Here is an 18,203-nt window from a genome sequence, read left to right on the forward strand (position 1 = left end):
TAGAGTCCGATAGAGTGGCCAGAACTCCAAAAAGAGAAAGGCTATAGTTCTTTGAGTCAAGTTCTTCACCATTTGTATATTTATTACAAAATACAAGGTCGTTCTTCATAGACTGGACTAGAAGGATGTGAATGTGGGTTTACTTCATGAATGTCCATGAAACTTCTGGGAAGTATAAATGTGTAAAAATAGTTTTACCTAGCATAGTAAATATTCTTTCTTACTTTAAATGGAAAAATATGAAACAAACATGGTCCTCAAACAAATAGATCATATTTTTGTTCAGCCTAAATAAGTCAGTCTAGATCAAAAGTTTGATTTATGTGTTCTGGATGTGTAATCAATGGTTGGAGCTACAAGCTTATTAAGTTAAACAGAAAGGAAAGAAAATCAGTGAATTTATAACAGTAGGGGAAAAAAGATCCCTTGCCGAAAGGACAGCTAGTGGATTTTTAAAATTCTACTGTGGTGTTGCTGTATTGCCATTTCTCTTTACTTTTTCTCTTGACTCTCCCTCTTTTATTTTTATTTATTTATTATTTTGGCCACACTGTGCAGCTTGTGGGATCTTAGTTCCTCTACCAGGGATTGAACCTGTGCCCTCTGCACTGAAAGATCAGAGAACTACCTGTGGACTTACCAGGGAATTCCCAACTCTTCCCTCTTTTAGACCTTTTTGGCAAGATTTGAGTTAGTAAAAAATTTTGTTACCTCAATCTTCATAGGTGGGACTGCTCCTATTTGTCAAAAATAACTTCGGAGGAAGGAAGAAAACTCTTTAAATAAGAAATCACTTCAGGGAAGATTGTGATAGCCTATTTACTTTACATTTTTCCCTTTTCTCTAGAGAGAAAGTAGAAATATTATTTCAGAGTTCTTATTAAATGATCATTCGATTCAGCAGGTGTTTCGTAAGCATCTTCCACGTGAAAATTCCTATGATAGGTATTTAAATATCATCATTATTATCATGATTGATGTAAACTGAGCAGTTGTTCTTTTTTTAAAATTTTTTAAAAATATAAATTTATTTATTTTAATTGGAGGTTAATTACTTTACAATATTGTATTGGTTTTGCCATACATCAACATGAATCCGCCACAGGTATACACGTGTTCCCCATCCTGAACCCCCTCCCTCCTCCCTCCCCATACCATTCCTCTGGGTCGTCCCAGTGCACCAGCCCCAAGGATCCAGTATTGTGCATCGAACCTGGACTGGCGACTCGTTTCATATATGATATTATACATGTTTCAATGCCATTCTCCCAAATCTTCCCACCCTCTCCCTCTCCCACAGAGTCCAAAAGACTGTTCTATACATCAGTGTCTCTTTTGCTGTTGTTCTTTGAAGCACAACACCAGGCACATAGGTGTTCAGTAGTCATTTTAATACTTGTTTATACGTAACAGTGGAATAGCCTTTCCTAGATCAGGTATCTAGTTGTTGGTGATCTAAAAGTCACTACAGTATTCACATGGCTTTTCTCTGCGAAATGGTAATTTATTGCTGAATATATTAGTTAAGTTATGCCAGAGATAAATAATGTGAAATTTATGAAAATACCAATGCATTCCCGTTTTCAGGTCAGATACTTCTTTTATATCCTTAAAACAGTATTGAAATATATGTGATACATAGCATTGCCTCTTCTTTTCAGATAAGACAGCTTAGGCACAGGGAGACACATGAGTTAGCTATCTTCCTTTAGCACATTATTAGTAGCATAGGCCCAGGCTCTTCTCCTAAGGTGTAGATAGCACATGTAGAAAATAGGAGCTGAGGACTTCCTTGGTGGTCCAGTGGTTAAGAATCTGCCTGCCAGTGCAAGGGACGTGGGTTCGATCCTTGCTCAGGGAAGATCCCACATGCCGTAGATCAACTAAGCCTGCACACCACATCCACTGAGAGTGTGCTCCAGAGCTGGCAAGCCACAACAAGAGAAGCCACTGCAGTGAGAAGCCATGCACCACAGCTAGAGAGTAGCCACTGCTCACTGCAACCAAGAAAGTTCATGCACAGCAATGAGGACCCAGCACAACCAAAAATAAATAAAGTTTAATAAAATGAAAGGAAAACTCCAAGATCTTAAAAAAGTAGGAGATGAACATCTTGAGTTTATATTTGACTTTGAGACTATTCTTTAGTGGCCACTTTGTCTCATATCGTCCTATAGCTGCATAACTTTCCTGCAAAGTAACAAAAACCGGAAGAGTCGTACTGATTTACTGTGTTAGATGATGCTTCTTCTCTTCCTGACCAGTGTTCTCTAACAAGGTCCCTGCTTGCCTAAAATATAGACTATAAAACACCAGTGGTGAGTTAGATGGAAAGAAATGACTTGGTGCATCAGCCCTTGAAGTAACGCACTTGTCCTCTCCTTCCCTTTTCTCCCCAGTTCATGGATCGTCTGAAGCTGCTCCTGATGCCTCTGAAGCATCAGCCTGACTTTATCTACCTGCGCCACGTCCCGCTGCGGCGAGTGCACCTGTTCACTTTCCTGCAGGTGCTCTGTCTAGCCTTGCTCTGGATCCTCAAGTCCACCGTGGCTGCTATCATTTTTCCAGTCATGGTAGGGATTGTTCTGATTGAACCTACCCATGAGATCACACCAGCATCATGTAGTTATTGTAATATTGATGACACATGTATCTTTTATGGATAGTTCCAGTTTTTTTTTTTTTTTGAGTTTTGACCTAATCAGTTTGGTGGGTTATAACTTAGGGTTCCCGGGTCTCTGGTTGTCTAGGCTGGACCTTGTAGTCCAACAGCTGAGTTCAGGTACTGGCTCTGGTTCATGCTTACCCGTGAACTTCCCTGAGCCCCCATTAACTCATCAGTAAAATGAGAATGGCATCTTTGTTTTATTCTGTGCGTCAACAATGAATATAAAGGGGATAGCATAATGCCTGACACATGGTAGACACAAGTATACATGACATTAGTTATTTTTGAAATATTGCTACATTGGAGTCAATCAGAATACACTTCAGGCACACTTCAGGTCAAATAATAGAGGGCTAGTTTGGCAGCTTATAAGAGGTCAATGAGTGAATTAGAAGAAATGGAGATCTAAGCTTAGTTTTTGAAGTTCTTCAAATTTGTATCATGCTAAGTGTTAGGGTAAGTCTGGGCTCGCCTTGCCATGTTATGATGTGAAGGAAGGTGAAACAGCTAATGTTCAACTCTGAATCACAAATGAAGAAGGACATAAGGAAATGCTAGCTCTGTATTTGACTTCATCACTGAATTTGTGTGTGTGGGAAATAATGCTATTGTAGCTTTACTTTTTTTTTTTTTTTGCTTTTTTTTCTTTTTAATTAAGTTATTATTTCTCTAAGAGATGCAGAGGCTGACATACAGCATAATCTAAAGACAACTGTTAATTTGAAGCAGAGTCAGGACTTCCAGGTCCTACTGCATATTAATTTGCTGTTGAGCAAAAGCATCTTTAATATACCTTCAAGAGCAGTTCATAAAATCAAAGATACAGAGCTCAAGAGTCCTGGGGTTCAAGTTAGAAAACTGGACCTATTGTATTCTCCCTTTATCTGGCTTTGTGATCTTGGATAACCTTCATATGTCCCTAAGCTTCAGTTTTCTCTCCTTTTGGATTAGAGATACTAACATCTACCTTTTGGGTTGTTCGTCATGGCAATAAATGAGAAAATATTGTCTAAGAGTTTACCACAGTGTCTGACTAAGGGTAAATATTCAGTTAAAGGTGGTGATTAAAGTCACCCCATTGGAATAAATGGTCTGAGTAAACTAAATCAGTTCAGTTCAGTTAAGTCGCTCAGTCGTGTCTGACTCTTTGTGACCCCATGAATCGCAACACGCCAGGCCTCCCTGTCCATCACCATCTCCTGGAGTTCACTCAAACTCACGTCCATCGAGTCGGTGATGCCATCCAGCCATTTCATCCTCTGTCGTCCCCTTCTCCTCCTGCCCCCAATCCCTCCCAGCATCAGAGTCTTTTCCAATGAGTCAACTCTTTGCATGAGGTGGCCAAAGTACTAGAGTTTCACCTTTAGCATCATTCCTTCCAAAGAACACCCAGGGATGACCTCCTTTAGAATACTCCCCCATTATTAATATTTTGGAGATGCCTCTGTGAACTGTGCATTGTACACATTTTTTTGACTTTCAAAAACCTGTATAATGGCTTAATTTTGAACAATTAGCAATCATATGCAAGCTGTTTTTCCTTTGAAACTTTAGTTATTTTATTAGAAATCTGACATGGAAGAAAATGCTTTAAAAAATAATGCTTTCACACAGAAATTCCAAATGGAGGGATCATACATTACAGTGAACAAAATGAAGTGAGCCAAAGACTTCTGTAAACCAACTTTCCCTGTGAAGAAAATGTTTATGGTCCACTTAATATAAATCCATACAAGCCAGACAAGTTCTGTCATACTTCAGCCTTGTACAAAAACGTTTCTACTGATTTTGGTAGAGCAATATTAATACTCACTCAGACTTCTCTGACATGCATTCTTTCCTACCCTTTGTATCTGTCCTTCCAGATCTTGGCACTTGTAGCTGTCAGAAAAGGCATGGACTACCTCTTCTCCCAGCACGACCTCAGCTTCCTTGATGATGTCATTCCAGAAAAGGACAAGAAAAAGAAGGAGGATGAGAAGAAAAAGAAAAAGAAGAAAGGAAGTCTGGACAGTGACAATGATGATGTAAGGGGCTTTCTAAAATTCCGAAGTAAAATTCCAAAGTTGGTTAAACAAATGTGAAAATTGTATTTTTTTAAATCCTTCTGTGTGATGAATGTCTGAGTTCCCAGAATGTTTACTGGTCATGCTGTTTGCCACTTTTCACCTTTGTTTGCCCTTTATTTTCTTTCTTTGTTTCTTAAAAATATTTTCTGAAATCTTCTGTAACTGCAAATATGCTACTAATGATGTAATGACTTCTAGGCAATCAAGCCCACCATATCTAAAAAAACTTTAATCTCTGATCTCCTAGATTAAAAAAAGGAAGCTTGCTTCATAGCTATAAAATGTATTGGGTTTATTATTGATAATCCAGGATTTAAATTTGAGATAATAGCTCCTTTCTATATAATTTTAAGCCTGATGAGGACAAATGCTGGTGACCTCCCATCCTGGGATCTCTGTATGTATTTGAGTGGGCTCTCAAACAAGCTTCTCAGCTATTTTATTTATCCTTGCATTAGACTTTGACATAATTTTAAAAAATTTATTGGGGTATAGTTGCTTTACAATGTTGTGTTAGTTTCTGCTAGACAGTGAAGTGAATCAGCTGTATGGATACGTATATCTTCTCCCTCTTGGACCTCCCTCCCATCCCATCCATCTAGGTCACCAGAGAGCGCCAAGCTGAATTCCCTACAGCAGGTTCACACTAGCTGTTTGTTGATAGTGTATATATATCAGTCTTACTCTCCCAATTTGTCCCACCCTCCCTTTGCCACACTGTGTCCACATGTTCTCCATCTCTATTCCTGTCCTGTGAGTAGGTTCATCTGTACCATTTTCTAGATTCCACACATATGCATTAATGTATGATATGCTATTTGTTTTTTTCTCTCTGACTTCACTCTGTATACAGACTATAGGTCCATCCGTGTCTCTATAGATGACCCAACTTTGTTCCTTTTTATGGCTTAGTAATATTCCATTTTATATATGTACTACGTCTTCTTTATCCATTCATCTGTCAGTGGGCATTTAGGTTGCTTCCATATCCTGGCTATTGTAAGTAGTGCTGCAGTAATGAACATTGGGGTGCATGTGTCTTTTTGAATCATAGTTTTCTCAGGGTATATTCCCAGTAGTGAGATTGCTGGGTCATATGGACTTAAGCATAATTTGAGATTGCTTTTCTGTAACCCTTCAATAAAATGGAAAGGAAATTGGCATTTGGGGATCTTTTTACATAATTATAATAGTCAGTGTTGTAATTTAGGTTATCTTCTGGCAATTGTATGACTAAGCTAAGAAATAAAATGATTGTCCACTTTTTAGGAAAACATTTCACAGAAATCTTGGTGTTTCACTAAAGTCTATAATCAGGACTGGGAGAAAATCTGGGATTTGCTTTTCTTTCACACACAAACACACACTCACACAAGTAGCTTATCTCAATAGCTTTCTGAAAGGGCAGCCAAAATGACACCTTCTACATGAAGATTTGTAGATTTGTTTTAGATTTTACCCAATGCAGTATCCCCACTCTAATGGAATCCCCAGGATCCTTCTGACATGAGAGTCTTGTTAGTTTTCCTTGTCTGGTCTGTACTTGATCATTTTGATGGATCGGGCATACCTTGTCCTTAAGTGCCAAAACAGCTCTTTACTTTTGTTCCTGTTCTATGGATGAGGAACTTTAGATTGAGAAATGTTAAGTCATTTTTCTAAGCATACACATATTGGCAAAAACAAAGCTCTCGTCCAGGCCTGTCTGGTTATTTTCGATTGGTCAAGCTGTCTGATATTGTATTCTTTTTGGAGAACTTGGGAAGAGTACAGTGAAGGAAGACAACAGACGAACTTGGATTTTAGATAAATTGATCCAATAAGAAAAGGCTAAATACATGAGGTGCATTTAGCTAAAGAGCGAAGGAGTCTGAGGGAGCTTCTGTGACTGTCATCATCCATCTTCAATGAGAACAGGTGTATAGATTTTCTGTTTCCAATGATGACAGAAAAAGGGAGAATGTGCTTAAACTGCGGCACAGATTAAGATGCAGTGTTAACAAGAAAGATGCGTTTACACATTGAATAGAAATCAAATTTTGAAATAAATTTCTAGGCTACTCAAGGCAAAGAAAAGATTGCCTGAAATACTGAGATAATTAACGCAGTATTTCATCTTGAATTTTCAAGACCAGTACCTCAGTTTAGGTACATGGACACCAAACTTAAAATTCATTACACGTTACAAATGTATGAAATAATTTTATGGAATCATCTTCTGTAATGAATTTTAGGGAAAAATAGTAATGAAATATTTACTTTTAAGAATGTTTTAAATTTAGTGCTCTCTAATGTCAGAGGTCAGATCAAATGAGCTCCTAAGAAGGTCTTCTAATTCTTAGATTTGATTTTCAGCAAATCACATTTTATTTAAGCAGCACTATTCTTTTATTAATAATGTTTATCATTTTCAATCCATATTTCCAACAGATTTCTTGAAGATAATGTGTGATATGTTTCTTTTCCTCTTTCTCCTCTTTCCCCTGCCCCCTTGCCCCCACAAAAACAAACAAACAAGCTTATTATGAATCCTAGACAGTGAATCCAGCCAGAGTATATCTGTGCCATAAGTTCTGAGTGTTGAGCCCATTATTTGGGATTCTCCATTTGAAATGTGGCTTTCCTAATGTTCACTTGGCCATTGTGTGGTTTGGCATCCATGGATATAGGGAGCCACACAAGGGTATGAGATTTCCAACTCTAATATCTGTGAGCAAAAGTAGTGAAAATTAGGGCTTGCCTGCCTTTTGAGCCACTCAGTCATTTTTGAACCCACCCATTAGGCTATGTATGATTAAGGGTGAGCTGCCAATCTGTTCATCTATAAATGCTATTATTTGGGGAAACTTTGAAATACTGCACCAAAACCCGTTCTTAACATTTTCATTTTTTTCAATTCCAGTGCAATATTTTAATCTTTTGAAATATTTTAATTCAATATTTTAATTTAATATTTAAGGCTCATTATCCTCTTTAGATTCATCATAAAGGAATTTTCTATATGTGTAATAGTTTTATGGTAAGATTTGTTTTTTATTTTCTTTCATCCCTAGTTCCCATTTTTCCCCTTTCAACTAAATGTCATCTCCTTGGTACTTTCAGTGAAGAGATAAATTCCATCTTTTGGGTTCAGGCATAGCCATGGATTCAGTGAATCCTGAAAAACAGTAAAGTGTTAATCCTATAGAAATCTGTTACAGTTTTGGCTTAAGTGGTCCATTCTTTAAGAAGCTTCATGATTTTTTATTTTGGTGATGATTCTTTTCTCCTTATCTGACCATCATAGGCACCTTCCTTTTGACTTCATCTTCTCACGTTTTGCTAAATTTCGAAATATATTTGGAATAAGCTAATTAAGATGAACCTTTAAGTACAAAATAGTTTTGATAGAGTATTAGAGTAAAGGATGGAGGGTTATTTTCAGGTCTATATGGATGACTCTTTGAGAGTGAATATTAGAAAAAGTATCCTTACGTGTCTTGGAAGGAAAGATAAATCATCATTTTCCTGGGGGTAGTGTTGGAAAGCATAAATGAAACAAAATTTCAAGAACATATAGTTTAGGAAGTCTCCTAAATTTAATCTTTCACACTTAACTGTTAGTTTCAAAGACACATACAATTAACCCATAAATATTTGATTGTGAATCCAGCTTATGGAAAACTTTACAATTGTTTTCATTTGTGGTGAGCTCCATTTGTGTGGTTCTAGTTTTAACTGACTTAATTCCCTTAACCTAGAAGAAAGGAAAGTAAGTGTGATGGGAAGATGCCATAGAACTTGAAAAGCCAGCAAAGGAGAAGTGATTGTATCTAAGGCTGTTCTCCTTAGTACAGCGTAAATGATAATGTAATAGGTTCAATCCATCCTGTGAGGTCTGCATAAAATAAAACTGTTGTAAATTTCTTTCACAGTCTGACTGCCCATACTCAGAAAAAGTTCCAAGTATTAAAATTCCAATGGACATCATGGAACAGCAACCTTTCCTAAGTGATAGCAAACCTTCCGACAGTGAGTAGAACTAACCTCTTGCATGCCGGCTGGAATATGATTTGCACTTTACAGAGAAAAAACTTAAGGACTGTCATCTCCATTCACTTCCCCTGTTTTCTTTCTTTTTTTCTATGTGCAGATTTATACTTATTATGAAATTTCATTTTTACATTCCTTGATCTTTATTCTTTACCTTTTCCTTTTATCCATAACCATTTAAGTTTTTATTTGATTGTCTTTTCTCTGATCCAAGTTATCGCCAGTTTCTTTGAATTGCTAAACTCATAACCATGTTTTTAATTGATTTCCTTTTTTTCTGCTGGTATGTAGAATGGCAGCTTCTAGTACTACATCACTGTCTGTTACTGTTTGTCTTCCTTAGGTTTCCACCAATGATCAAATCAGCTCAAAAGAGAGATTGCATCGTGGGTTTCTCAAAGATCAATGAGTCAGTCAATTGTTAATACTGAGAATTTGGCGTAAATGTTATTTCAATTAAATTGGCAATCATTAAATATTACCACCCATCTTTGGGTATAGCCTATAAGATATTTGCATTTTCTTCCTAATTTCTTCATTCTCCTTCTGCTATTTCAAAATCATCTTTGTAATTGTACTGGTCTTTCTGGGGGTAATAGCCTGGTGGCAAAGGTGTAATGGTTTTTGACATGTCATTTTTTTTTTTTGTAGTTGAGTTAACAGGCCAGTTGAAAAGGGTGAACACTTTTGTAGTAACATTAGTGACTATCTCAAGCTTTTTCAATAGCAAGGACCAATTGCCTCCAAACTATTTTGAGTTTTCATTTGAAGGAAACATACTCTTTTAGCTCCAGGTGTACTTCAGAGTATCCTGATCTGTTACAAGAAAAGACAGTTGAAGCATTTTTATTTCTATTTGACAGTGCTATTTCAACTTCAATAAGAAGTTACCAAGAAAAGTTTGAAATGAATGAATATCTATGGAAAATGGGTATTTTAAATATTTCTTGGTGTTTATCACAAAGCTCAGCAGCTTAAACCAACAAACCTGGATCACCTCATGTAGTTCCTGATGTTTAGGAGCCACTGATTTGGGTGATTCTGGCCCAAGGGCTCTCTTGAGGTGGCAGCTCTCAAGCTCTTCACTGGGTCTAAGTCTGAAGGCTTGACCAGAATTGGGGATCCACTTCCAGGCTCAAGCAGTTGGCAGGAGATTTTATAGTTCCTTCGCTCATGGATATCTGCTAGGGTTGTCCCTGTCATGGCGGCCAGTGATAACAGAGGAAGAAACCAGAACAGAAGCTGCAATCTTTATGTCTCAGGAGTGATGTACCATCTCCTGTGCATATTCTCTGGGTTACATAAACCAACCCTGGTACAATATTGGGAGGAATTATATAAGGACATGAATACCAGAAGGTAGGCAGTGGTGGGAGCCATCTTGGAAGCTGGCTCCCACACTGGTTTAAAGAAAAGAGAATTAACGCAGTCTCACCTTTGGTGTCCAATCTGTAATCTGTGACTGAGACTACTTTCTTCTCGATCCTATCAGCAACATTTAGTTGAATATTTTTTTTAAGTTCAAGCTCCTCAAACCATTATTTGGTTTCATTTTCATTTCCAGAGCATTAAAGAACAAAAAGAGACTGTAGAAGTCTTCTATTGGCATCCTAACCTGGCACACCTCTTCCAAGTACAATTTAAAAACTACTTTTAAAAAATCAGAATGGTGGCTCAGAAGGTAAAGAATCTGCCTACAGTGCAGAAGACCTGGGTTCATCCCTGGTCAGGAAGATCCCCTGGAGAAGGGAATGGCTACTCACTCCAGGATTCTTGCCTGGAGATTTCAATGGACAGAGGAGCCTGGTGGGCCCCAGTTCATGGGGTAACAAAGAGTAGGGCATGACTGAGTGACTGACGCTTTTACTTCACACTTTAAAAAAAAAAAATCACCAGATAGAATTTGAGGCTCCTGGAAAAAGTGTATGGCAGATTGATTATTTATTGCTAATTGTTCTTCATTTTCTCAAAAACCTTTAAAAGGATATTTTGAAAGTAGTGGATATGACATGAGAAATTTATTTAAGCAAAATACCCATGATCATGCTAAAATCTTTTCTAGTATCATATAAATCCATGAAAGAACAAAATTGATTTTGTGGATTTGCAGTAGAAGCGAGTTCCTCAAAATCTTTATTTACCCCCATGAATAATAGCAGGACAAAGTTGTGAATGCTAAAGATGGCAGGAAATCCAAGGGCAAAGACTTAGGCGTTCAGTAGATGTTATCATCCGCTAAAATTATTTAGCTTGTCCTCTCACTGAAAACAGTAGTGGCCCATCCCAGAAAACCTAGAATAAAGGAAACCGAGTGATTTTGGCTTCATCACACTACTTAGATTCTTGATACAGTGTTTATTTAAATCGTGTAAACTCGTCTTTCATACTATTTCCAGTTGTAAAAGATGTATCCCTTTTTGTAAAGACTTAAAAATTTTTCCTTCTAATGTTATACTTTACCAATGACTATTTATGATTTAAATTTTTTTTTTAGGAGAAAGATCACCAACATTCCTTGAACGCCATACATCATGCTGATAAAATTCCTTTCCTTCGGTCACTCGGTATGCCAAGGTAAAGGACAGCCCAGTATCTAACGTTGTTCTGTGGGGTGATTGCCCTGCACACATGGAATCAGTGGCAGGTTATTGGCAGGACACCCTGTTCTCCATCCTCCCTACAAATTTATCTTAGAAAAATTACCGAGACATCAGACCTCATCCAAGCCTTTACTTGTAGAAAACATTCTAAGAGACCTGTTCCACCTACTCTTAAACATAATGAAATCTTTCAGGATCTTTAAAGTCCAGCATCATACCAGTGTCATCTCTGATTTAAGGGTAGCTGGCATTTCCTGCTGGCTCTTCTCCAGTAGTTTCCTTCCTTTTTACACAGCTCTAGAGATTTCAGATCCTCCTTGATTTTCAAAATCGTGAAATCTCTGAGTATTTTTCATGTCAGTCTTTTTGTCCTTTAACTTCTGACAGTGACACCTCCCTGGTAGGTCTTTCTTATTGTTGGCTTTTTTTCCAACCTAGGTGTGAGAGCTTATGAAACTCTTACTTGAATTTCTTAACTCCTATTTGGTAACTTCGTCCCATTTTTAAAGTGTTTGTTTTTAATACAGAAGGAGGAGATAAGTATTTAAAGAGAACAAAGAAGGACCCACTTGACTTCTATACAACGCATAAACATTTGACAGATGGTAAAGGAATTCTGTTGTACTTACTATTTCCTTTTTTTCCCCCCCTTTTTCTTTTCCTCTAGTCCTAGAACTCCAGTAAAAGTTGTGCCTCAAATTAGAATAGAACTTGAGCCTGAAGACAATGATTACTTCTGGAGGAGCAAGGGAACAGAAACTACATTGTAACCTGTTTGTCTTTCTTAAAACTGACCGTTTTTGTTGTTTATGTTCTTGTTTCTTGTCTGATTATTTTTAAATTTTTGTTTTCTTTTGGTTTTTGGTCACTGGCCAAACACTACAGCTCTCTCTCTGCTTCTCTCTTGCATAGGTAAAATCCAGACAATAGTGCACCATTCCTTAAAAACAACATCTGAAGAATCCCTTTTTGTTCCTATACTTTCAGATATGTCCTCTGACAACCAAATTCCTCTGTCACTCTAAACATGCACAGACCCTGTCATTTTCCTTTATTAAGCAGAGGGCAAAAGTATTAAGGATTTTATAACACCTTTTATTAAAATATTGAAGGAACTTCCAACATTAGCTTTGGAGCTGTGCTTACTGGCTTATGTTTCTGTCTGGTGGAACAAACCTTGACCTCCAGACAGTCCCTTCTCGCTTGTATTGCTCTCCAGGACTGGAAAACGTGCTGCTATTCTAACTTGCTCTTGCTTTTAAACCCTAATCTTAGAATTATCAAAAGAAGGAAAACTAAAGGTACTTTATTCCCATTAGAGAAACTATTGCCGTCATTGTAGCAAGTGCTGGAATGTCCCTTTTTTCCTATGCAAACTTTTTTTAACCCTTTAATGAACTTATCTGTTGAGTACATTGAAAAATATTTTTCTTCCTAGATTTTGTTGTTTAAATTATGGGGCCTAACCTGCAACTTATTTTTTGTCAATTTTTTAAACTTTTTTTTAATTACTGTAAAGAAAATGAATTTTTTCCTGCAGCAGGAAACATAGTTTTGAGTAGTTCTACCTCTTATTTGTAGCTGCCAGGCTTTCTGTAAAAATTGTATTGTATATAATGTGATTTTTACATACACACACACACACACACACACACACCGTCTCTAGGGTATGCCTGAGGGCTAGATTGGACTAAAAACACCATGTTTCTAAGCATCCATTTTTCCCTTTCTTTAAGAGAAATTTAACTGTTCTATGAAGGAGATTGGGGGAGGAGGGAGACACTCCTTTGTAATGGGAATAACTAATGTTTTGATAATAGTATCCAGGCACGGATGCTGATTGTATTACCATGTCAGTGTCCTATGCAGTATTGTTAGACTTTTTTCCATTTTGAAAATATTTGTGTGTTTGTGTATGTACTCTGTGTGTGGCTGGTGCACATATGTGCAAAGTTAGAAAGAGACAGAGTGATGGTAGGGAAAAGGCGAAGTGACTAGTCTCTTGTGTCAGTTTTTATAAAATCCAAACCACTTATGAAAAATCTATCAGAGGTCCAAGAGATTTACCATTATGCAAATGAGGGTAAGTATATTTTATTACCCAGAATGCAGTCACTATCACTAACATAGTAGCCCTTATTTACAATACAAAATCCATAAGACTATATAATAGACCATTTACACATTTAAAAAGTGTTTATGGGAATGCAGATAGATCTCAGAGTTATTATATATGTATACATTTTTAATAATACATTGTCTTTAAGATTGAAAGGCAATTATTCTTTGTGATTGGGGCATTTAAAATATATATGTCTATATATGTGTATATGTGTATTTCAAAGTACCATATTGAAAATTAGCCAAATGAAAATTAGATCTTTAACCAAATTTAGCATGTTATCTAAATGTAATATCTTAATAGTCTGCATTATATATTATGAATCTGCATTAAAAATAGCATTTTAAATGGTGAATCCATAATTTTGGATTCCCAAAACCATATTTGTGATGTATCCTGACTGAGACAGGTTGTTGGAGGAGTATTAGAAGCAGAATGAAACCGCTTATTTTGGTTTCATAATATGTACATATTGACTCCCACTCATTCTTATATTAATTAAATTATAATTCTGTCCTTTTGAAATTTTGATTATAAAAATTTTATTGTCCTAAATTAACTGTTACTTTTATAGTATCTGATAATCTTAAAACTTTTAATTTTATACAAAATAGACATAAATGACCTACAATTTTTTCATTAAAATGAAGGTGGCAGAATAAACATTATTTGTTAAAACCTCACGTGCCAAATTTTGGCATCATGTTTGTATTTAGAGCTGTTCTTAAAATGATGATATTACTTATTTTTCATTATCCTAATTTAAAACTGTACGAAGCTTTTCTCTGTCTTTCTAATGGGAGCATTGATAAAATGTTTAAATGCCATGCATATTAAGATTAGCCGAACCTAGGATCTTGTTAAAGACACATTTGTTCACTTTTATACTCTAGATAGAATAATTTATATTTCTGATCATGAATCAAGTATTTGAGGATTCATGTCCCTTTCTGTCCCTTTCAAAGAACTCCTGAAGCAACTTAACTCAATATTTCAGCCTTTGAGTAGATAAAACTACCTGTACCTTCGTTAATCACCCACATTCTGTGATGGAAGGCTGATACTCATGAATGCAGAGAAGCACCTTGTATTTGCTAAAAGGAATAGCATCAAATCTTTTCAATATTTTGGAACCCAGGGAAGTATTTTAAAAAGCACTTACTTTCAGAGGAGCACAAGTAGTTACCAACTAAACAAACAAACCCTGAGGTCCACACAGAGCTACCAGATTATCTGTATTTTAACTGAATGTGGGCTTCCCTGGTGGCTCAGATGGTAAAGAACCTACCTGCAATGCGGGAGACCTGGGTTCAGTCCCTGGTTTGAAAGATCCCCTGCCTGGAGAAGGGAATGGCTGCCCACTCCCAGTATTCTGGCCTGGAGAATTCCATGGACTGTATAGTCCATGGGGTTGCAAAGAGTCGGACACAACTGAGTGACTTATACTTTCAGTAATTGAATGTACTATCAAAGAACTAAAGCAGATTTTGGGGTGGTTTTGTTTTTATGTAAACTGGACACACAGAATACAATAGTAAATTTGTTTTCGCAAGTGTTTCTCCCTGATATAAACACAGAGGTAAAAGATTTATGTTAGAAGTAAAGGACTAAGGGTACATGCAGAGTTGTTAAAAGTCCTGTGGTTGTACTGACTCAGTGTTGGAAGGAGAGCATCTGCTTTATCAGAGAATAAAGACTTGTGGTCTTGCATTGGAAAGATGTTTTGGAGACACTGTTTTCCTGGATAAAAGTCACTCTACTATGTAAAATAATGAACAAGTTGGGATCCTAATTATTTTGTGTGCCGTACTGGGTACAGTCCCTGCCTCTTTTTCTAGTCAGGTGGTGGAGTAGGGTAGGGGGATGGAGGAAGTCAGAGAAGTAGGAAGACAAGCCTTCTCTAGTCAGCCCCCAACCAAAGACTGGAAAGAAGAGAAACGATTGTCTGCCGTCAGAAGTTCAGTTTGTATGTATTCTATGCACATGCACCAACACACACAGAGTAAATCTTTAATCAGCTATATACTGGTGTTTAAAACAGAGAACGATTGTCTTCCAAGTTTTTGGTTCTTTTTTTAAAAACTGTGTTAAGTACTTGAAATGTGTTGACTGCTGACTATCTTTCAAAAACAAAAACAAAACCGTTTGAGTTGTATTACAGAGGTTGACATTGTGCAGGGATGGGACAAAGCTTTCTTCAATCCTTTTCATACCACTTCATGATTTTGGTACAGGAACTTAAGATGTTCTTGTTTATTCCATGAGATTTCACTTCTACTCTTCACAGTATGAGCATGAAGCCCAGTGGCACCAAGTGGCCGAATACAATTGAATGATATTTTGCTTGGGCCTTGGGAGTTTTCAGATGATGATTTCATCGAGCTTCATTGTAGCCTGAAATAAAGAAGTTGTGTGATATATGCTAACCAGTCAAGTTGCTTTTTGACCAGAAATTTAGATATGTTCTATTTTTTGGCTCATTTCTTTGTGCTCTATGGGTACATACAAAAATCCTGAATTCTGTTCTTAAGCAAATATTGCAACTCAGGGCTAAAGTCATCCAGTGAAACTTTTAGAGCCAGAAGTAACTTTGTCCCAATCCTACAATGTGAAAAGAATGAATAGTTGCCTCTTTTTAGCCATTTTCATGGCTGGTACATATCCGTACACATTACTTTTCAGAATCAATACGCACTTTCAGATATTCTTATTTTTATTCTCTTAAGTCTTTATTAACTTTGGAGAAATGATGCATCTTTTTATTTTAAATGAAGTAGATCAACATGGTGGAACAAAATGATATAGAACAGAAAACATTTCAATATATTACTAATAATTTTTTTCCAATATAAAACCTAAAATTCCTATAACATTATAGTATTTTACAGTTTTATGAAGCTTTCTATTGTGACTTTTATGGAATTAAGAGATGAAGAAGATGAGATATTTTAGCATTTATATTTTTCAAAATTAAATGTATACTTAAAATAAAGTAACTTTATGCATTATGAGTGTCAAGTGCTTCTCTTCAACTTTTCAAATAATTATTAACTGCCTGTTATTTTCCTTCTTTGGAAGATGTGGGAAATACAAAGGTGAGTAAGTTCAAACTCCTGACCTCTGATTGCCTTTCATTACTCTAGGCAAGAGGATAAAATAGATGTCTAAATTACGTAAAATAAGAAATTGTAAGAATTATCTATTCAAGTCTTAATGAAGGGCTATGATGCAAGGGCTCAAAGCAAGAAAAAGTATGTCCACTAAGAGCAGTGAAATGGTTTATTGAAAAGGTGACATTGTTATTCTTCTTTAATATAGTTAGTGAAATAGATGAATCTATATGTGATATTGATGTATATAGTCAATTATCAAGGCAGAAAAACTGCTAAGCATAAGCACTTACTAAAAATTATTCAAATTAAAATCCTGGAATGGTGCTCCATAGAAGATACATAATACATCCTCCCCAGGGTTCCCTGTAATATTTACAACTGTCTAGGAAATTTCAATTCAGCCCTAACTTATAATAAGAGAATGGTAGCAGGGTAGGGGGTGGATGGTCAGGGGAACAAATAGGAGGGATGAAGAAGAACCATAGATAGCAATAAGCAGTTACATTTTTAAAAAAAGGTCATGAGATTGGGACACTGGTTAAAACAGTCTTTTCATCTGGAAACAATATAAAGACAGTGGCTCTGAGCATCTTGATAGTGGTGGTGACACTGGACATGGGATGAGGTTTAAATTATATCACTGAACTGGAAGCAGCAGCAGAAAACAGAATAGATCATAATATGGGAGAATTTGGTTTTACAACATGCCCACCAATGATGCATTAAATGAGTTAAGAAATTAGGTTCACGTTATATTTAGTGTGTTATGAAAAGGAAATGCATACTTCAGCAGCCCTTCATGACGCTGCCTGACCTACCAGAGAACAGGGAACTAAAACACAGAAGCCTCTGACATACCAAGCCATCCGTACCAACATCTACAACCACAGCCTGAGCACCACGGTTCTGAGCGGAGAGCTCAAATCCTCATTCAAATGTTTCCACTTACTTTTTTCAAAATGCTTGGATTTGTGTACCTTAATAATCTATGGGTTTCTCATAGGAAAGCTGAATTAGTAAGAATCAATAACTTAGTCTTGGTAGGAAGAGAGATGACACAAAAACGGTATAAAACATACTCAAGAAGTCAATACACAGGCAAGGACACCACAACAGGTCTTACAGGTAAAATGTATTGGTTTTATATTGATTGAAATCTATTGATTATATGTTTAAAGGTAAAAATATATTGCAACTAATATTCAAAATGATGATTTGGGGCCACCAAAAATATTAACTATGTTCCATTTTTGTTCATTCATTCATTTACAGTTGTTGAATGGGGTAGTTGTTGGAGAAACAAAAATAAGATATGATTCCTAATTTCAATTAACTTACAGTCAAGTGTGAAAGAGAGACATGTAGACAAAGTAGTGAAATGAAAACTTGTAAGTGCTATGACAGAAATATGTGTCAGGTACAGTGAAGGCCCATATGAGGAAGTTATCAATTTCTTTTGAGAGTAAGAGGCCAAAATGTCGGGAAAGGTTTCTAAGGCAGTGGTTCAGTTTGGGTGAGAAAATATTTGCTGGACAAATGGTATCAGTGGAATTAAGAAATGGATGAAGGCCTCCCAAATCTGGGAGGTATAGAAGAGAA

The 18,203-nt window shown here is 36.5% G+C and overlaps 1 protein-coding gene across 3 annotated transcripts in view; it reads left to right on the forward strand.

Annotated features, from left to right (window-relative positions):
* The window catches only part of SLC4A4 (solute carrier family 4 member 4), a 362,767-nt gene extending 346,268 nt beyond the window's left edge, over nucleotides 1-16,499 (forward strand). For 2 of the 3 annotated variants that reach the window (XM_061420424.1, XM_061420421.1), the window contains exons 22-25: nucleotides 2,400-2,573; nucleotides 4,534-4,695; nucleotides 11,264-11,343; nucleotides 12,037-16,499. In XM_061420424.1, the coding sequence (XP_061276408.1) occupies nucleotides 2,400-2,573; nucleotides 4,534-4,695; nucleotides 11,264-11,343; nucleotides 12,037-12,139 (519 nt within the window). In that variant the 3' untranslated portion in view covers nucleotides 12,140-16,499. Of the gene's footprint in view, nucleotides 1-2,399; nucleotides 2,574-4,533; nucleotides 4,696-8,651; nucleotides 8,749-11,263; nucleotides 11,344-12,036 lie in introns of all 3 variants that reach the window. The other variant, XM_061420422.1, reaches the window with a different exon arrangement.
* The last annotated feature ends 1,704 nt before the right edge of the window (nucleotides 16,500-18,203 follow it).

Source organism: Bos javanicus, chromosome 6 (assembly GCF_032452875.1).
Source record: "Bos javanicus breed banteng chromosome 6, ARS-OSU_banteng_1.0, whole genome shotgun sequence".
NCBI lineage: Eukaryota > Metazoa > Chordata > Mammalia > Artiodactyla > Bovidae > Bos > Bos javanicus.